At 34.2% G+C, this 17163-nt stretch overlaps 1 protein-coding gene and 1 pseudogene across 1 annotated transcript; one reads left to right on the plus strand and one right to left on the minus strand.

Annotated features, from left to right (window-relative positions):
- Positions 1–453: 453 nt before the first annotated feature.
- LOC110755292 (E3 ubiquitin-protein ligase RSL1 pseudogene) lies at positions 454–1627 on the minus strand (annotated as a pseudogene).
- A 10487-nt stretch (positions 1628–12114) lies between these two features.
- On the plus strand, positions 12115–16336 carry LOC110755309 (Eukaryotic aspartyl protease family protein). Its single transcript, XM_021956494.2, has 10 exons — positions 12115–12628; positions 13039–13168; positions 13290–13540; positions 13640–13867; positions 14319–14481; positions 14702–14775; positions 14873–14969; positions 15328–15394; positions 15693–15764; positions 15885–16336. Exons 1-10 carry the CDS (start codon positions 12396–12398, stop codon positions 16061–16063), a joined length of 1494 nt encoding a protein of 497 aa, XP_021812186.1. The 5' UTR covers positions 12115–12395; the 3' UTR covers positions 16064–16336.
- Positions 16337–17163: the final 827 nt, after the last annotated feature.

Consider the following 17163-nt stretch of genomic DNA (forward strand, 5'->3'; position numbering starts at 1 on the left):
ATAACTTTTAAAAGATTTGCAAATGAATCTTGATACTAATAGTCTACTTTTCCAAGCTACATATGATCCTAAGTTTGCAAATGAATCCCAGAGATCTAATCGCCATGGTTTCTTATGATTAATAATGACTACAATATAATATTGGTAGGTTCAAAATATTGAACAATTCGAGACATGTTTGATATTGTTTTTATTTTCTTATTTCATGGTTATTTTTGTTATTAAACATAGGGTTTGGACAATTTATTTAAATAGAAAAAGAGGAGATTGAAAATAATTTATGATAGAAGCCAGAGCAATGCAAAGTGGTTTTACACTCTTTCCACCCCTCCCTCTCTCTTAACAACTTCACAAGTTACAACCACATCTTTCCATGATAAATAAACTAAAAGAAATAAAAGAAGAAAGGAAAACATGACTGGATCAGCCAATCTGTTTTACACTTCTCAATCGTTATGGCCGTATAATGTGATGTTCATCCCATAGTGGGCAGGAACATGTTGCTCTCTTGTTCTTCCATTCAGCTCCGCAAGTATAGCAAAACTGATGTCCACACCTACAAAGACACTGCAAAACATTAGAGACAAACAACAGAGTAAAGGGAACGGATATTTTAGTATCCAAAACCAAAAACTTGGAACTTTTACTAGGAGCAACCCAATTATATATATGGCTTGATCATCAAATAATTGGATCAACCAAATAATGTGTGGTTGCTGCTCAACCATCCCCCTCATGTGATAACTCTCTTTCAGGTTATTATATCCACAGTCAAATAGCAGATTGGATTAGGCCAATTGGCCAGGACAGTGAGTCAGTCCCCTTGCACGTAGGTTTGAATCTTCCTAGTATGTTAGATTATTTTAGAGTAGATCATCGCTAATTTCGCATTTTACTTTTAAGGTGATTTAGTTAATCCTGAGTTTTTGTTTTTTAAAGGAACTAAAGCAGGACAGAAGAAACCAAAAGATGATCAAACTTAGTGGATGAGAGTAAAGCACCTGCAAGTGATGTGGTAGCAACCACTATCAAGTTCAACCATATGTTTGCAGTTGGAACACTGCGGCCATAGTTTCGTCATTGCAAGCGATTTTAGCAATTGCTCTTCTGCGAGGGAATAGGTTTCTGATCTTTGGTAATCATAGCAGTTCATATCATAGTGCCAAGGAACCTTGCAATTGATACAAAATAATTGATGGCATTTGATGCACTTCCTGCCTCCCACGCTAGCAAAAGAACCCTTGGTATGTTCCAAGACCTCCTTTTTGGACATCAACGCAGAACACCTCGGAAATGTGCAGTACACCTTCTCCGTAGCAGGAATAGAACATTCCTTGATTCGTTGGATCATAACGTCGGCAAGTTTAGGTGACAAGAATTTTTTACAGGTTTCAACATTCACTTCACACTTACAGCATTTATGAGGGCATTGAGCCACGATCCCGTTTTGCAAATTTACTTCCACATGACATTTCATACAAGACAAGCAATATTTGTGATGACAAGTACCAATAGAAAACATTCGAGCAATACGAGTTTCTTTGAAGCAAATCAAACAAGTCTCCTTTAGACTCATGGTTTTGCTAGTTCCGGCAGGGTAGGTGATTCGAGAAGCTATAGCCCCCATTAAACACAAGAGTTTACTTGATGGACTATATAATAACCGCTATCTCACTGCTTCCGGGAAGTGTGTTTGTAACCTGTAATCTGTAAAATGTCAATCGCCTCTATCAATTGCATTGAACACAAGTTTAAGGATGTGCCACTGAGCATGGTTTTCTTTTTATGAAATGTGAACTACAATAATGGAGATAAGAATTAACTGAACAATATTTGAATCCTTTGTAAGTCTTCAAGCATAAACAACTGAAAACACTAACCCATGCGGCCGTATGAACAACACAAAAGTCTTCTCCCTTTTGCAAGCCCTTGATCACACTCTCTCTAAATGGGGTTTGAGTACTTCATGTGTGTAACTTCTTGCAAAGACAAGGACCTTTCTTTTTATACTTAATTGGCGTGTAACCCTAAGTGAATTCTTCCCATCAACAAATTCAATGAGGACTCTACTTCATCACCAAGCAAACTGGATATTCATATCAGTTATAATAGAATTAGGACTCCTTAATCACATACTATATGAGCAACATGATATTGGACTTAAACTTAATGTCTGCCAACACAACTTCAATCTGAATACAACATGTGTGATGCCCTAATATTGCTTATATCCCTTGGAAGGAAAAGATGAATTTAATACATGAATACTCAAAGTGATATATGAAATTCTAACGTATTAAGTATTAACCCTAACAGTTTTGCTCTCTCACACAAACAAACTGAACTAACAAATGGTTGGAGGCTGGGAATCAGTTTAATTAATAGGTATATATGTTACGGGATAAATGTTAATTCTCCAAAATTTTATTCGTTTGGGATTGGAATTTGCACCATCTGAATAAAGCGAAGTTTGCAAGATCTATGGCCATGTCACAGTAAAAGACAGACTAGTTATCTTGCAAAGCATTCATCCAACAAAAAAAAAGGTGCCAAAACTCCATACCAAATATTTCACCAAACAAAGCATATCAGTCAACACAACTATCATCAACATAGTTAAAAAGCAATCACACCCAGAAATTTCCAAAACAAAAACAAAAAAGGAAAAGAAGAAAAAATCAAACTTTAAAAAAGAAAAGACGAATAATAAACTTAATAATGAAGCTTATAGTTCTTTAAAACTCACATATATTGGTAAATCAGGTAATCATCACAGAAAAAAAAAAAAAAAAAAAAAAAACCCTTTCCAACTTCAAACTGAGAGCTTCTTGTAGCCGTCAATGAGAGCCAAAAACAGCTGTTTTCCTGCTCCTCGCTGAAAAATCAAGAGTTCCACTCCGCGCAATCGATTTATTATCTCACAACAATAATTTCCTAGCTCTTGATAAATCCGATATGTAATCCTTTATCTTTCTGAAGTTAATCTCATAGCTCGGTTTATCTTTAATATATTTTTTCAAGTCTTATTACTCTCTCTCTTTGATCTGTTTGGTAGCTGGCTTTTTGCAAATTCTTCGTCATTTCATTGATATATATTAATTACATTAGTTTGTACTTTATAGATATTAATTTGCTAGTTTCAACATATCCGTGCGGCTGTACGATTTATTTATTTTATTTTAAAAAAAAGACCCTCTAGCGAGTAAGCGCCACGTGTCAAAAATAAGTATAGCCGACCTGCTATACTTGTTTTTTTATTTCAAAAAAAAGCATAGTATAGCCGGCGGCTATACTATTTACTATAAAAATATTAATAAAAATGGACCCTCCTAATTGCATTTGTTTGTACTTTATAGATATTAATTTACTAATTTCAACATATCCAAAGTATATATTAATCAGCCAATATATAATATTTTAATATAACTTTTATAACATATATTATTCTTATTCAATAATGTGTGAGAATTATTTGTGTAATACGTGAATTTTGTCTGTCTTATTGAAAATGTTGTAAAAAATACGTGTATTAAACATTAGAAATACGTGTGTACATTTACAATACGACTATTGTACATTTGCTTTTTAAAAAACGTGAGATGTGTATAGAACACGAATGTATTATTGAAAAATACATACGTACATGTATAATAAAGTATTAAACGTGAAAGTGTTAAATTCTTTATACGGAAAAAAACTCTGAAAAAGTAAAAAATTAAAAAGGGACAATAGAGATTAGGGTAATGGCCTAATAGTAATGGATAACTACTCTTATCGATGAGAAAAAAATTATAAGAAACAAAGGATCCTAGTATATTCATAAAAGACTATAGCCGCTCGTCTATACTATTTATTGAAGACAAGTTTTTTTTAAAAATTTTTTAAAAATTTTTTAAAATTTTTTTAAAAAAAACTAGTAAGGCCGCCCGGCTATACTATTTTTCTAAACATTTTAAAAAATCAAGTATAGCCGCACGGCTATACGATGAAAAAGAACTACCTTTTTTAAAATAAAAAAAAGGAACCCCACCGATTAGGCGCCACGTGTCAAACTAGTCTATTTTTTAAAAAAAACACAGAGTATAGCCGTGCAGCTGTACGATTTATTTATTTTATTTTTTTAAAAACACGCTCTAGCGAGTAAGTTCCACGTGTCCAAAATAGGTATAGCCGCCCGGCTATACCCTTTTTTTAAAACTGAAATCGTAGTATAGCCGCCCGGCGATACTATTTAAATACATTATATTCCAACGTTATAGCCGAACGGCTATACTATTTACTAGAAATAAAATTAATAAAAATGGACCATCCATCCTAATTGCATTTGTTTGTACTTTATAGATATTAATTTGCTAATTTCAACATATCCAAAGTAGATATTAATCGGCCACTATCTAATATTTTAATATAACTTTTATAACATATATTATTCCTATTCAATAATATGTGAGAATTATTTGTGTAATATGTGAATTTTGTCTGTCTTAATGAAAATGTTGTAAAAAATATGTGTATTAAACATTAGAAATACGTGTGTACATGTACAATACGACTATTGTACATTTGCTTTTTAAAAAACGTGAGACGTGTATAGAACACGAATGTATTATTGAAAAATATTTACGTACGTGTACAATAGAGTATTAAACTTGAAAGTGCTAAATTCTTTATACGGGTAATAACTCTGGAAAAGTAAAAAATTAAAAGGGGACAATAGAGACTAGGGTAATGGCCTAATAGTAATGGATAACTACTCTTATCGATGGGAAAAAAAGGATCCCAGTATATTCATAAAAGACTATAGCCGCTTGTCTATACTATTTATTGAAGACAATTTTTTTTTTTAGACAATCTTTTTTTTTTTTTAACAAAAAAAAAACCAGTAACGCCGGCCGGCTATACTATTTTTTTAAACATTTGAAACAAATCACATATAGCCGCACGGCTATACGATTTACTAATATGAAAAAGAGCAGATGCACAGCCCCTTGGTGCCACGTGTAAAATAGTATAGCCGTGCGGCGATACTATTTTTTAATACAAAAACCCACCGATTAGGCGCTGTACGATTTATTTATTTTATTTTATAAAAAACACGCTCTAGCGAGTAAGTTCCACGTGTCCAAAATAAGTATAGCTGCCCGGCTATACGCTTTTTTTAATCGGCCACTATATAATATTTTAATATAACTTTTATAACACATATTATTCCTATTCAATAATATGTGAGAATTATTTGTGTAATACATGAATTTTGTCTGTCTTAATGAAAATGTTGTAAAAAATACGTGTATTAAACATTAGAAATACGTGTGTACATGTACAATACGACTATTGTACATTTGCTTTTTAAAAAAATGAGACTTGTATAGAACACGAATGTATTATTGAAAAATACTTACGTACGTGTACAATAGAGTATTAAACTTGAAAGTGCTAAATTCTTTATACGGGTAATAACTCTGGAAAAGTAAAAAATTAAATAGATATTTATAAAAATACTCAATCCTAGACATGTATTTATAAAAATACCCAAGCACTATTTAAACATAGAAACATACCCAAAATGAGTTTTGGGTATGTGTGTAATGATGGGTTTTGGGTATGTTTATAAATGGGTTTTGAATGTGTGTAATGATGAGTTTTTGGTATGTTTATAAAGTGTTTTGGGTGTTGGGTATTTTTATAATTTCAGCCCCCATTTTGGGTATTTTAGTGAAACTCCCAAAATTAAAAGGGGACAATAGAGACTAGGGTAATGGCCTAATAGTAATGGATAACTACTCTTATTGTTGGGAAAAAAATTATAAGAAAAAAAGGATCCCAGTATATTCATAAAAGACTATAGCCGCTCGTCTATACTATTTATTGAAGACAATTTTTATTTTTTTTTCAAGAACAAAAACCCAATAACGCCGGCCGGCTATACTATTTTTTTAAACATTTGAAACAAATCACGTATAGCCGCACGGCTATACTATTTACTAATATGAAAAAGAGCAGACGCACAGCCCCTTGGTGCCACGTGTAAAATAGTATGGCCGTGCGGCGATACTATTTTTTAATACAAAAAAAGGAACCCCACTGATTAGGCGCCACATGTCAAACTAGTCTATTTTGGGGGAAAAAAACACAGAGTATAACCGTTCGGCTGTACGATTTATTTATTTTATTTTTTTTAAAGACCCTCTAGCGAGTAAGTGCCACGTGTCAAAAATAAGTATAGCCGCCCGGTTTTCAAAAAGATCCTTTATTTTTCTGAAGTTAATCTCATAGCTCGGTTTATCTTTAATATATTTTTTCAAGTCTTTTTAATCTATCTCCTTGATCTGTTTGGTGGCTGGGTTTTACCAAATTCTTCTCCGCATTTCTTTGATTAATGTTAACTTTCAGTTTCATTTCTGACCAAACCAAAAAAAAAACTTTCTGTTTCATTGTGTTGATAATTAGTTCCACTCTTAAACTTTTGATTATCATGTTGGAATATGCACCTTAGATGTTGAAAGTTTATTTATTATCTTGTATTTGTTGTCCACAAGATTTATTCCAGGCAATTTATGGCATGTTTATTAATCCATATTCGGGATGAAAATGAATTGGATTGAGAATGAATTGAATTGAGGAGGAGGAGTTAATTTCAATTACGGATTAGTAAACATAACATTAGAGGATTCTCATTAATCTATTGTTGCATCTAGTGTACATACAATGGATAGTTTTCTTGAATCTTATACTTTATTTTTCAGCCCTATCAAGTAAGGGGGCGGATCCGTGGCACCATATTTTTGACACAAGTTTTGGATCATTAGATTACTCCACTTTGGCTATGATGTATCTTGGACCAAACTTTTGGAACACACAAAGAAAAAGCTTACACATAAAGTTGTAACTGGAAATTTGCTGGATGCGATTTAATTTGGTTTGGAGTTTAGGCATGAGTTTTCGCGGGTGTTTTCATATGAAATATCTTCTTCCTTCTTCCCCTCAGTCGGTCAGGCATTTTCTTTGCTTTCCAATTTGTGCTTAAAATATGTTTCACTAAATAATGGTTAGATGTGATCAATGTGAGGAAGCTTCCTGATTTCTGTGTCATTTCCAGAAGGAATGTGAGGAAGCTTCCTTCTTTATTTCTTGGTTGGTATATTGGTCTTTATATTCTGTTTTTTGGGCTGTGACAACGTGACAGTGCATTTGTTAGGTTGTTGTCTCCAAAGAACAATATAAAATGGAATTAATCGAAGATTAAATAAAATTTGACCAAAAAAGGAAAGATTAAATAAACATTATCTTTGGTTTAGCTAAATCACAAGTGCTTGCATTCGAAGAATCAATCCATGTAACTTATATTTCTTGTGGAGTGTGTGTTTTGTTAAGAATAATATGACAGAAAATCAAGCAATTCAATGTCTCAAATAATCTCTGATAACCCATATCCAGTACCAATGGTTCCTGTGCTGCCTCTACGAGACCCATCCACGTTTAGCTTAAGAACCCCAATATCAGGAGGAGTTCAAGCTAACATAATCTGAACCTTACCAATTCCAGTATGAATATTAGTTGTAGCCTTTACCCAATCTTAGACGCATACATGATCAATTCACGAGAGTTAAAAAGGCAAGGCTACTTCATCATTAAAGATAAAATCATTCCCCCACTTCCAAATGTACCAGCAGATGAAAACAAACATCAATCTCCAAAGGATCTGAGCAAACTGTTGCCACGGTTTTGATGGAGATGGTGACTGGAAATTCTCTATTTAGGAAACTGAAGGGGGAGGGGAGATAAAGGAAGAGAGGAACAAAGAGAGAAAGAGGCTGGGAGAGAGAGGTTTGGTGAGTTAGTTTTTTTTTTTTTTTGGTTTACTATTTTTTTAGCTGTCAAAAGTCTTATTTACCTCCACAAATGTAGCATATGCTGCCCACATGATTAAATTTAACAAAAAATGTAACAGTAGGACCAATTCGTCAATTAATAAAGAGTTAGTGGACCATTTGAACGAATAATTTAGCTGAATGACCAAAATGCAACTCGAATATAAATTTGAGGACTATTTGAGTAAATAACTCTGAAATTTTATAAGAACCAATTAGAAAATAACAAGTAGCTAGTTTGGTTTTTTCACTCCAAATAAGCTATATAAGGGCTTTTGTATATTATGTCATGCTAAAATGGATTTATTAGTGAAATCCTGAAGAAAAAAAAAACCTGGGGAAACTGATACCTTATCTATCAAAATTAAAAGGAGACTACACATGAAGGGAGCGTGCCAAATATGTCAATTAGAACTACAACTTTGCTAAAGCATCCGCAACAAAGTTAGTTTCTCTAAAGATATGTTTACATTGAATTAGTAAATGTTTTTGAATCTCAAGGCTACCTAGTTAGACCGACGACCAAGCTCATATGTGTAGAGACACTCGCCTAATCCTCAACAACTCAATTTTTATAACTCACTGCTTATCCTCATATCAATAAAATACTATCGCTATTTACTCCAAACAAAAAAGTATCAATGTATTTATGTATGTTTAAAAAATATATTAACTATTTGATTAATCTAATAAATTTTAATCAGTGGACATTAACAAAGTTGTATAAACTCCAACTTTACAACTTATCATTATCACTTCTTCATATAATTGTAATTGATACCACCAAGCTGCTCACATGGTAGCTTCTTTTGATTCTAGATTTAAGAGGGGTGCACTTATTATGATAGCTCTTTAATTGGTCAAGGGAAGATGTAAACATTAATATTCACATTCAATAAAATTTCTCTACTCTTTCGCTTAAAAAAAATTTATAAAAAATTTAAAAAACAAGAAGAAGAAGAAGAAGAAGAAGAAGAGGCAGAAAGTATAATTCCAATTAAATCTAAACAACCCTCTAAATTAATTCCAATTGAACTGGTAGAAATATTGATGGGTGTGTTGTAATCTAATGTGAGTTATGCATATGGTGACATGTGGTCAAAAACTAATCTAAATTATATCTTATCCTATAACAAAAGGAAAAAATATCTTATCCCATGATTTATTTTTTTTTTTTTAATGAACTTATCCCATGATTAGTATCCTCTTTTTTTTTTTTCCAAAGAAAATCTCTTTTTAAAAATAATTGATATGTCTCATCAATTTTATTTTCTTTTTCCTTTTCTTTTAGGTGAAGTTTTTGACTCGGAGATTGGTTTGAAGTCATGTTGCGGTACGTGGCAATATGCAGTTTCTGTTCCTAATGCGGCTGCGACGTTGCCAAGTTGCCGACCAAAAAAATAAGTCCAGGTGTCTCACTGCTGATAAAGCAGAAAAGTAGTAAGAGTGTTTCAACTCTAAATTAAACCTATTTACTTTCTTCATCTGACCTAATTAAATCGATTCAATTGAAAACAATGTCTTTTTAATCTATTTTTTCAAAATTATATTTCTTATTTAATTGTAAATTTATCAAGAATTCTTATTTTTTATATACAAGTAATATTTTACTTTAATTTAATCTAAACTATGAGAAGTGAAATTCAAATTCAGGTAAAGTAGAATGAGCTTATCCAAGTTGATTAGTTCTACTTTTATACTTGTGAAAGTGTATGATGAACCCACTAAAAAAATTCCAATCTAAACAAATCTTTTTCTTTTTTTTTAAAAAAGCCTCACGTACATGGAGAGAGTACTCATAATAACAAAGCAAAAGGACGAGGGGGCAAAGAGCCTGACCTCGAATACAACTATCGACACCAAAGGCATCCTAGATAAAACCAAGGTATACCTCGACCTACTCACATGGGTGCGAACAATTAACAGTAAATTTAGCTAAACAATGAGCTACACCATTGGCCTCACGGCGAACAAAACTAATCCTTCATTTAGTTGTCTAATGTTGGAAAAAAGCCTCCTAATAATTAAAAAAAAGTATTGGAAAAACAGAATTGGATGGCTTTCAAATTAAGAAAAATGAAGAAAGCAATACCCCTTACCAAAAAGTATACGGGGGTAAATTAGTCATTTAGAAAAAGTTAAACCTGCTTTGCTTTTAATAAGTATATAATAAAAGAGAGACTGCAAAACGTGGACTGCTTTAGCTTTAAAAACCGACCATGTAAAGGAAAATGTGAAATAATTGTGCATTTCTTTTAGCCAAAAAGAAGAAATAATTGTGCATTGGTTTCTGCTAAAGTTGATATCAAAGATAGGGGCTATATGGGCATTTAAAAAGATAGTTGAATTGGAAGATTTCGGCTCCTTTGGAGGCAACAGTGGGCATTGGGCCCTCTTCTTCAACCACAGAGGAGGGATGTCCCAAGAAAGGCTGAAGAAAATGAAATCGTACGGTCAGCAAAAAAAGTCAATTTATTATCATTTTCATGGTTTGTACTTTGTACTCCTTGTACTCAATAATGCATGCATTGATTCAAAAACAGTCATTACAAACTTTTGACAACCAAAGAAATAATTCTTAACTAAAAACTAATGGTTATTGCAATTCCAAGAGTTTAATTACAGATCCATATGTGTAGAACGGTGCAAGTAGAAGAGATCGTAGAGAAATAGAGGAAGATGATAGGTTTTGTGCTTAATACTTTAGAATTTAGGCGCAGATTTTGCTTGGGTTTTTTTTTTTCTCTATTGTATTTGGTTAAATCTATAAAAATTAGCTACTTGGGTTGTGACTTGAGAGTTTAATGAATTCTTGGGGCTTTTTGTTTTTTGAGAACCTCGACGGTATGAGAATATTTTATTATCAATGGAAAAAATTGGGGGAACTTGGTGCCTTAATTCAATTACATACATCATAAATCAAAGTGTCTTCAATAATATCTAGTGGGTCCTCAAACCACTCAACTCTAGAATTACAATAAAGAGCACTCCTATCAAGTCTATGTGGTGCACTCCTATCAACTCTAGAATTACATATATTTATTATTTAATTAGTTATTGGGATATTTGTAGAAATATCACCTGAACTTATACATCAGTTTCAATTTGTCACCTTAAAGAAAAATTTAAGCGAAATGTCACCTTAAGTTTTGAAAATTCATGATTTATCACCTGACTTTAACATCATCTAATTTTTCATCCATTTTGAAGGGTATTTTAGTCTTTCCAAGCAAGAGGGTTTACATAGCTTTATATTTAAATTATATAAAAAAGACAGTTTACATATTGGAAAGACTAAATCCTCATCACTATTCTAGGTTAATGAAGTGGGAGTTTTTTTTTTTGTTGCACTATTTTTACTTGTAAATAGAGCTTTAACAATGAGTTCGTTAATTTTGCCCCAAGGTTAATATATGAAGGGGAGCTTGAGAGAATTGCCTCATTTGGCCGGTTCGACACTTCTAGGCTTGGATAATGAGATGCCTTTCAATAAGATACTTGCTGTGAATTTCTCAATTATGGGGAAAATTAAATTAATGTCATTTGAACTATAGCTTTTGTTACAATTTGCCACTAAAAAAATTGAATCAATTTGGCATCTCAACTAAAATCTTGTTGCAATGTTTCATCTACGATTAAACTCATCTATTTTTTTCATTTGAAAAATTGCATGTGTTTCGCTTGTGATTCTTCAAACAAAATGTGTATCGATATTTTAGACGTTAAAACACAACTCAAATGGGTCACGTACGAATCACCAGTCATCTTTGTGGATGAAAAATAGACAAAGCAAACTAAATAGATAAAGAGAAATTCCCCTCGCGTGATACAAAGAGAGATCGAGATCACATTGCATGCAGACTTTTCTGCCATTACAACAAAATATACATTAAGGTGACAAATGCAAACAAGCATATATAGTTTAGGTGGCATTGCTATAAAGTTCCCCTTACTGGTATCACCAACTTGTTCATCTTCTTCCACAACAATCAACATCCATAAAACTCAGGCTGAATTAAGAAAGAAAGGCAAAGGGCGTACGGCTTACGCGCATGATTTTGTAGCTCACCAAACAGGAAACCGCATCGAAGATCCCACTTGTCCACAGCGCATACTAAAAAATATGTACTTTCAAAAGTAAAAGAAAAAAGAATGATGAAAGTTAAATAATAAAAATAATAAAAGCAAAAGTAAAAAGATAAACAAAATTAAATTAATAATATAAAGGAAGGTAACGTAATCCATTTCCACAATTTTGAACTTCTTGTTGCAGAGCAAGCACCTTTCCTCAATTCCCATCTCTCTCTCTCTCTGTCTCTCCCTCTGAAGAAGAAGAAGACTCTTGTCTTTCCTTATTCTTCAAAACCCACAACAGAGATACTTGCCTCAATCTACATTAGTGTTTAAGAAAACAACACGAGGCTTGTCTGCTCTTGGAAGCTCTGAGCTCTTAAATCTTTTGTTGTTATTTCCATAATTGTTGTCATTGGTTTTTAGGTCTGATTCTGACCCAGACCCGCGAAAATGGGCTTTCCAGCCGGAATTCTAATCGCCGGCGCAATTCTGATGTCGGCGGCTGTGGTGCTGTGTAGTTTCCCGGCCGCCCTTAGCCTCGAGAGGGCTTTTCCTAATAGCCACCGAGTGGAGTTGAGTCAACTCAGAGCTCGGGACAGAGCCAGGCATGGAAGAATGCTTCAGTCCTCTAATGGTATCGTTGATTTACCTGTTTGGGGAACCTTCGATCCGTTCCGCGTTGGGTAATTTGCCACCTTCTGTGCTTCTTCTTTTATGGTTTTGTGAGATGGGTTTTCTTTTATTTGTGTGTTTCTGGCTTCGTTTCATTTAATTGACTTGTTTGGTTGTGAAGGATATATGTGTTTTGATTTGGTTTTGTGGATACCGGTTTCCGTTTTTATATTGGGTTCTTTCCTTGTAATTAGTTCCCTTTTGTGATTGTTTGTTAAGTATCTCTTCTTTCTTCATTTGTTTCTTTAAAATTTCTGTAAGTTTTTTGCTCATTTTCTGCAAGTTCCTTGCTTTGGATTTGCTTTGGCTTCTGTTCAGTTTCAAGTTTACTGTTGCAGCGGTAGTGGTATCTATCATTTTAACGTTTGGAGGATTCTTACTAATTCTGTTGCCTTTCCTGGGATTTATTCCTCTTTTACAGGCTCTATTATACAAAACTGCAATTGGGATCTCCTCCTAGAGATTATTATGTGCAGATTGATACTGGAAGTGATGTTCTGTGGGTCAGTTGTGGTTCCTGCAACGGTTGCCCTGAAACAAGTGGACTCCAGGTAAAATCACATTTGTTTGCTCTCAAAATTGCATTTATAGTTTCAGTCTCTCCGAGTTTGTGAAAGCTTAGGAGCCATGTGCTGCTACAATTTTCAAAAGGGTTGCTTGTAATTCTTACAGATTGAGCTCAATTTGTTTGATCCTCAAAGCTCATCAACATCACAATTCATTTCTTGTTCGGATCGAAGATGCAGTCTTGGCATTCAATCATCAGATTCAGGTTGTTCCACTCAGAGTAACCAGTGTTCATACACATTCCAGTATGGAGATGGCAGTGGGACATCAGGCTATTATGTATCAGACTTGTTGCACCTTGAGACGATTCTTGAGGGTTCTGTAACACAAAATGCTTCAGCTTCCATTGTCTTTGGGTGAGTTATAACTAATCTTTCCCAGTTAAATAATTGATTTATACTCTTTGTACATTTTTCTTGAATCTTGAAAGTCATTCTCTAGGATGGTAAAAACAGGTGTAGCACCTTGCAGACTGGTGATTTGACAAAGTCAGATAGAGCAGTTGATGGGATCTTTGGGTTTGGCCAACAGGGTATGTCTGTCATCTCTCAATTGGCTTCACAAGGAGTAGCACCAAACGTCTTCTCCCACTGCTTGAGGGGAGATGATGGTGGTGGAGGTATATTGGTTATCGGCGAGATTGTGGAACCAAATATAGTCTATAGCCCGCTCGTCCCATCACAGTACGTTCCTTTATATTATGATTACACTGCACATCTTACAATGTTACCCTGAACCCAATACTATTTTCTGGCCTTCTGTTATTTTCACTATCGTCAAGGAATCAAATGTAAATCCCTCTCTGTTATAGTAAATTATAGTTCAACTGAAACCTAACAATTATGGAAACACAAAGAAACTACCTTCAGAAGATTGTTTTTGTATGAAAAGAAAGAGCCTTGAGTACGACATTAAAATGGAAGGTCACTTGACCATTTGGAATCCTCGACAAGTTAACTAGTCATTGGACATCATACTTCTCTACAAACTTATTAACTTGTAGTTCAATTCCAATAGGTTCAATGTTAGGAAATTTTTATTTTGTTTTTGTTTTCTACTAGAATCCATGAGATTTAGATCATATAAACCTCACTGCTCTGTTTTGACTAATCATTTGGACATTAAATATTTCAGGCCTCATTATAATTTGAATCTGCAGAGCATTTCTGTCAATGGGCAAATATTACAAATTGATCCATCAGTGTTTGCAACATCAAGTAATCGAGGAACCATAGTTGATTCTGGTACAACTTTGGCATACCTTGCAGCAGAAGCTTATGATCCTTTTATCAGTGCTGTAAGTCTTAGTTATGACTTGTGTGATTTCCTAGTCAAAATTAGTCTGTTTAGACCATAATTCTGATGATTCAAGTGAAATAAATGAAAACTTCATGCTCTTTGACATGTTTATCTAGTCAACCTTTCTGGTGATGAGACTGAGTTTTAAATTTCAGAAAATTTGGGTAAGCATAAGTTAGAAGTATCTTGAATTATATATATTTTTTCTTGTCGTGCAGATTACTGCTTCTGTTTCACAATCCGTGCACCCTGTTGTTTCAAACGGAAACCAGTGTTATTTAATTACCTCCAGGTTAACTTTCTGGATTTTTTTCTCCATTCTTTCTTCCTTCAGTGCTTTCTCTTTTGCAGTGATTTTACTCTAAAATGTATGCTTATTTGTTGTTCAGTGTCAGTGATATATTTCCTCAAGTTAGTTTAAACTTTGCTGGTGGTGCATCCATGATTCTGAGACCTCAGGACTACCTTATACAGCAGGGATCTATTGTAAGTTTTCTGTTTAGTTATTTTCAGTTTCTAAGCACTTGCTTGGACATTTTTTTTTCACCCAAAATGCTGTTGAGTTGGGGTGAAATGCATCTGCTTCTATTGAAGAGGCCTTATGATTGATTCTACAATTGCATATATGTCTGCCTTGACTATTCCTTAGTATTCATCCTGCGAATTTTTCTTCACTACTTGCTGCATTAATGGTTGCTCCCACTCGGAGCATTTAGCACTGGTATTTATTGGAAAGGGGAAATGGTTTTCCAATTATACATGCTTATTCTTTCTTTATCACCTTGTACAACTGTAGTCTTGCTGTCTGAATCTTTAGCTGAGATGGCTAATTTTATTATTACAGAGTGGTGCTGCGAGGTGGTGCATTGGCCTTCAGAAACTTCAAGGTTCAGGGATAACGATTTTAGGAGGTATAGACGCCAAATTGGAAACTTTGTATTGACTAATTAGTTTTGTAGGCTCTAGACAGTTCCTTTCGAGGTTGATATTCCATTATCTCATGAGCTTTGTCAGTGGACATACATTAGAGTAGAAATCATTGTGCATGAGAATTTTTAATACATTCTTTTCACCTACGCTATCATCATATTTGGTACAACTCTCTCTCTTTTTCTCCTGCTTTCTCCACCCTAAAACCCTTGCCCTTATTTATGCATAACGGTGTCATATCTATGTACGTTAACATTATTTCAATCTTCCTTTTGCCAGACCTTGTGCTAAAAGACAAAATCATTGTTTATGATTTGGGTGGTCAACGAATTGGATGGGCTAACTATGACTGTAAGTTTCAGTAATCCTGCCGGAAATCAATTTTATGCAATCATTGGTTGTCTGCTATCCACTGTCCATGCTTTTAGATTATGCCACACTAAACTTTGATACGGTGCATTATCGTTTTAGGTTCAATGTCCGTTAACGTCTCTGCAACAAGTAAAACCGGAAAAAGTGAATATGTCAATGCAGGACAGATAAGTGACAGCAGTTCGTTGCATCTCCATCCCTACGATCTGATACCAGCAAGCATAGTGGCCTTCCTTGTGCTCATCGTATCTCAGCAAGGAAACTTCCTGTTTTTATAGCATAAACTTGAAGATATATGGGGCTACCATTCTTTTTTTTGTCTATTTTTTTTCCATTGTATATGTAGTCTCTTGCTGGTTTATATTTATAGCAACCGGCAAGACCTTATGTTATAATCTTCATAACCCCCTTTGGCTGTTCAGTTGCAATAGGTTTGCGGGTTCTCTCTTTCTTGTGTTCTGAGTCCGAGTAGAATTACACATTGCCCTGTTAACACGTTGTAAATTACATTTACATGTAATTGGTTTAATGGGATATTAGTTTATACAAAATTTGCTTCGTGTCGTGTATTAATTGGGCTGTAACTTCAACACGGAATTTAAATCTTAAGAGAGTAGTCGGCTTGGCAAATTGGAAATGTTTACAAAATTTGAAGTGACTTGAGTGGTTCAGTGGTCGCACCAACCAAAGCCCTAAGCAAACAAAATGCCCAAGGCACAAAGGCATAATTCTAAACTCTATAATAAGATCAAAGTAGGACTAGCAAGAGAGAGAAATATATGTGAAAAGGGCGAAAACACCCACAAGAGAAGAGTGAGAGCCAAAAACAAACTTATAACACTGGGACATGATTATATATGTGCACACGATTGAATCCCATCAATCAAATAGAAAAGTCAAACAATTATATATGTTTGAAACTCTTCGTCCAAACACTCACACACTCAGAGTTGACTTAACTATTTTATGCATAAAACTCCATTGAAAGAGATTCCAATTACTCAGATTTCCGGCTCAACCTTAGGCTCCAACACCGGAAGGAAGCTATGCGGTGCACAGTGGAAGAGCAAGATATTGAGCAGGAGTCGGAGTAATCACAGAACATCAGGCTCTTCGTCTACCGCGGCTTGATGTTTTTAGTTGGGAGAGAAAAACCAGAGGAAGAAAGAAAGAGGTGAGAATGGGAGTCAGAACAATCACAGAACATCAGGCTCTTTGTCTACCGCAGCTTGATGTTTTTAGTTGGGAGAGAAACTGGAGGAAGAAAGAAAGAGTTGAGATTTGGAATGAAAGGCAGTGTAGATTCACTATATACCCAATATAAGGGCTCAAATTCTTAAAAAAAACCCCTTATATAAAATGGACTTTAGAAACACAC

Source organism: Prunus avium, chromosome 6 (assembly GCF_965620075.1).
Source record: "Prunus avium chromosome 6, drPruAviu1.hap1.1, whole genome shotgun sequence".
NCBI classification, from domain to species: Eukaryota; Viridiplantae; Streptophyta; class Magnoliopsida; order Rosales; family Rosaceae; genus Prunus; species Prunus avium.

Excerpts from the sequence above, each read along its gene's own strand:
- LOC110755309 (XM_021956494.2), top strand. The coding sequence starts at position 12,396 with ATGGGCTTTCCAGCCGGAATTCTAATCGCCGGCGCAATTCTGATGTCG. Across the intron at positions 13,169-13,289 it reads CTGAAACAAGTGGACTCCAG|ATTGAGCTCAATTTGTTTGA; the intron begins GTAAAATCACAT and ends TAATTCTTACAG. Across the intron at positions 14,970-15,327 it reads TTATACAGCAGGGATCTATT|AGTGGTGCTGCGAGGTGGTG; the intron begins GTAAGTTTTCTG and ends TTATTATTACAG.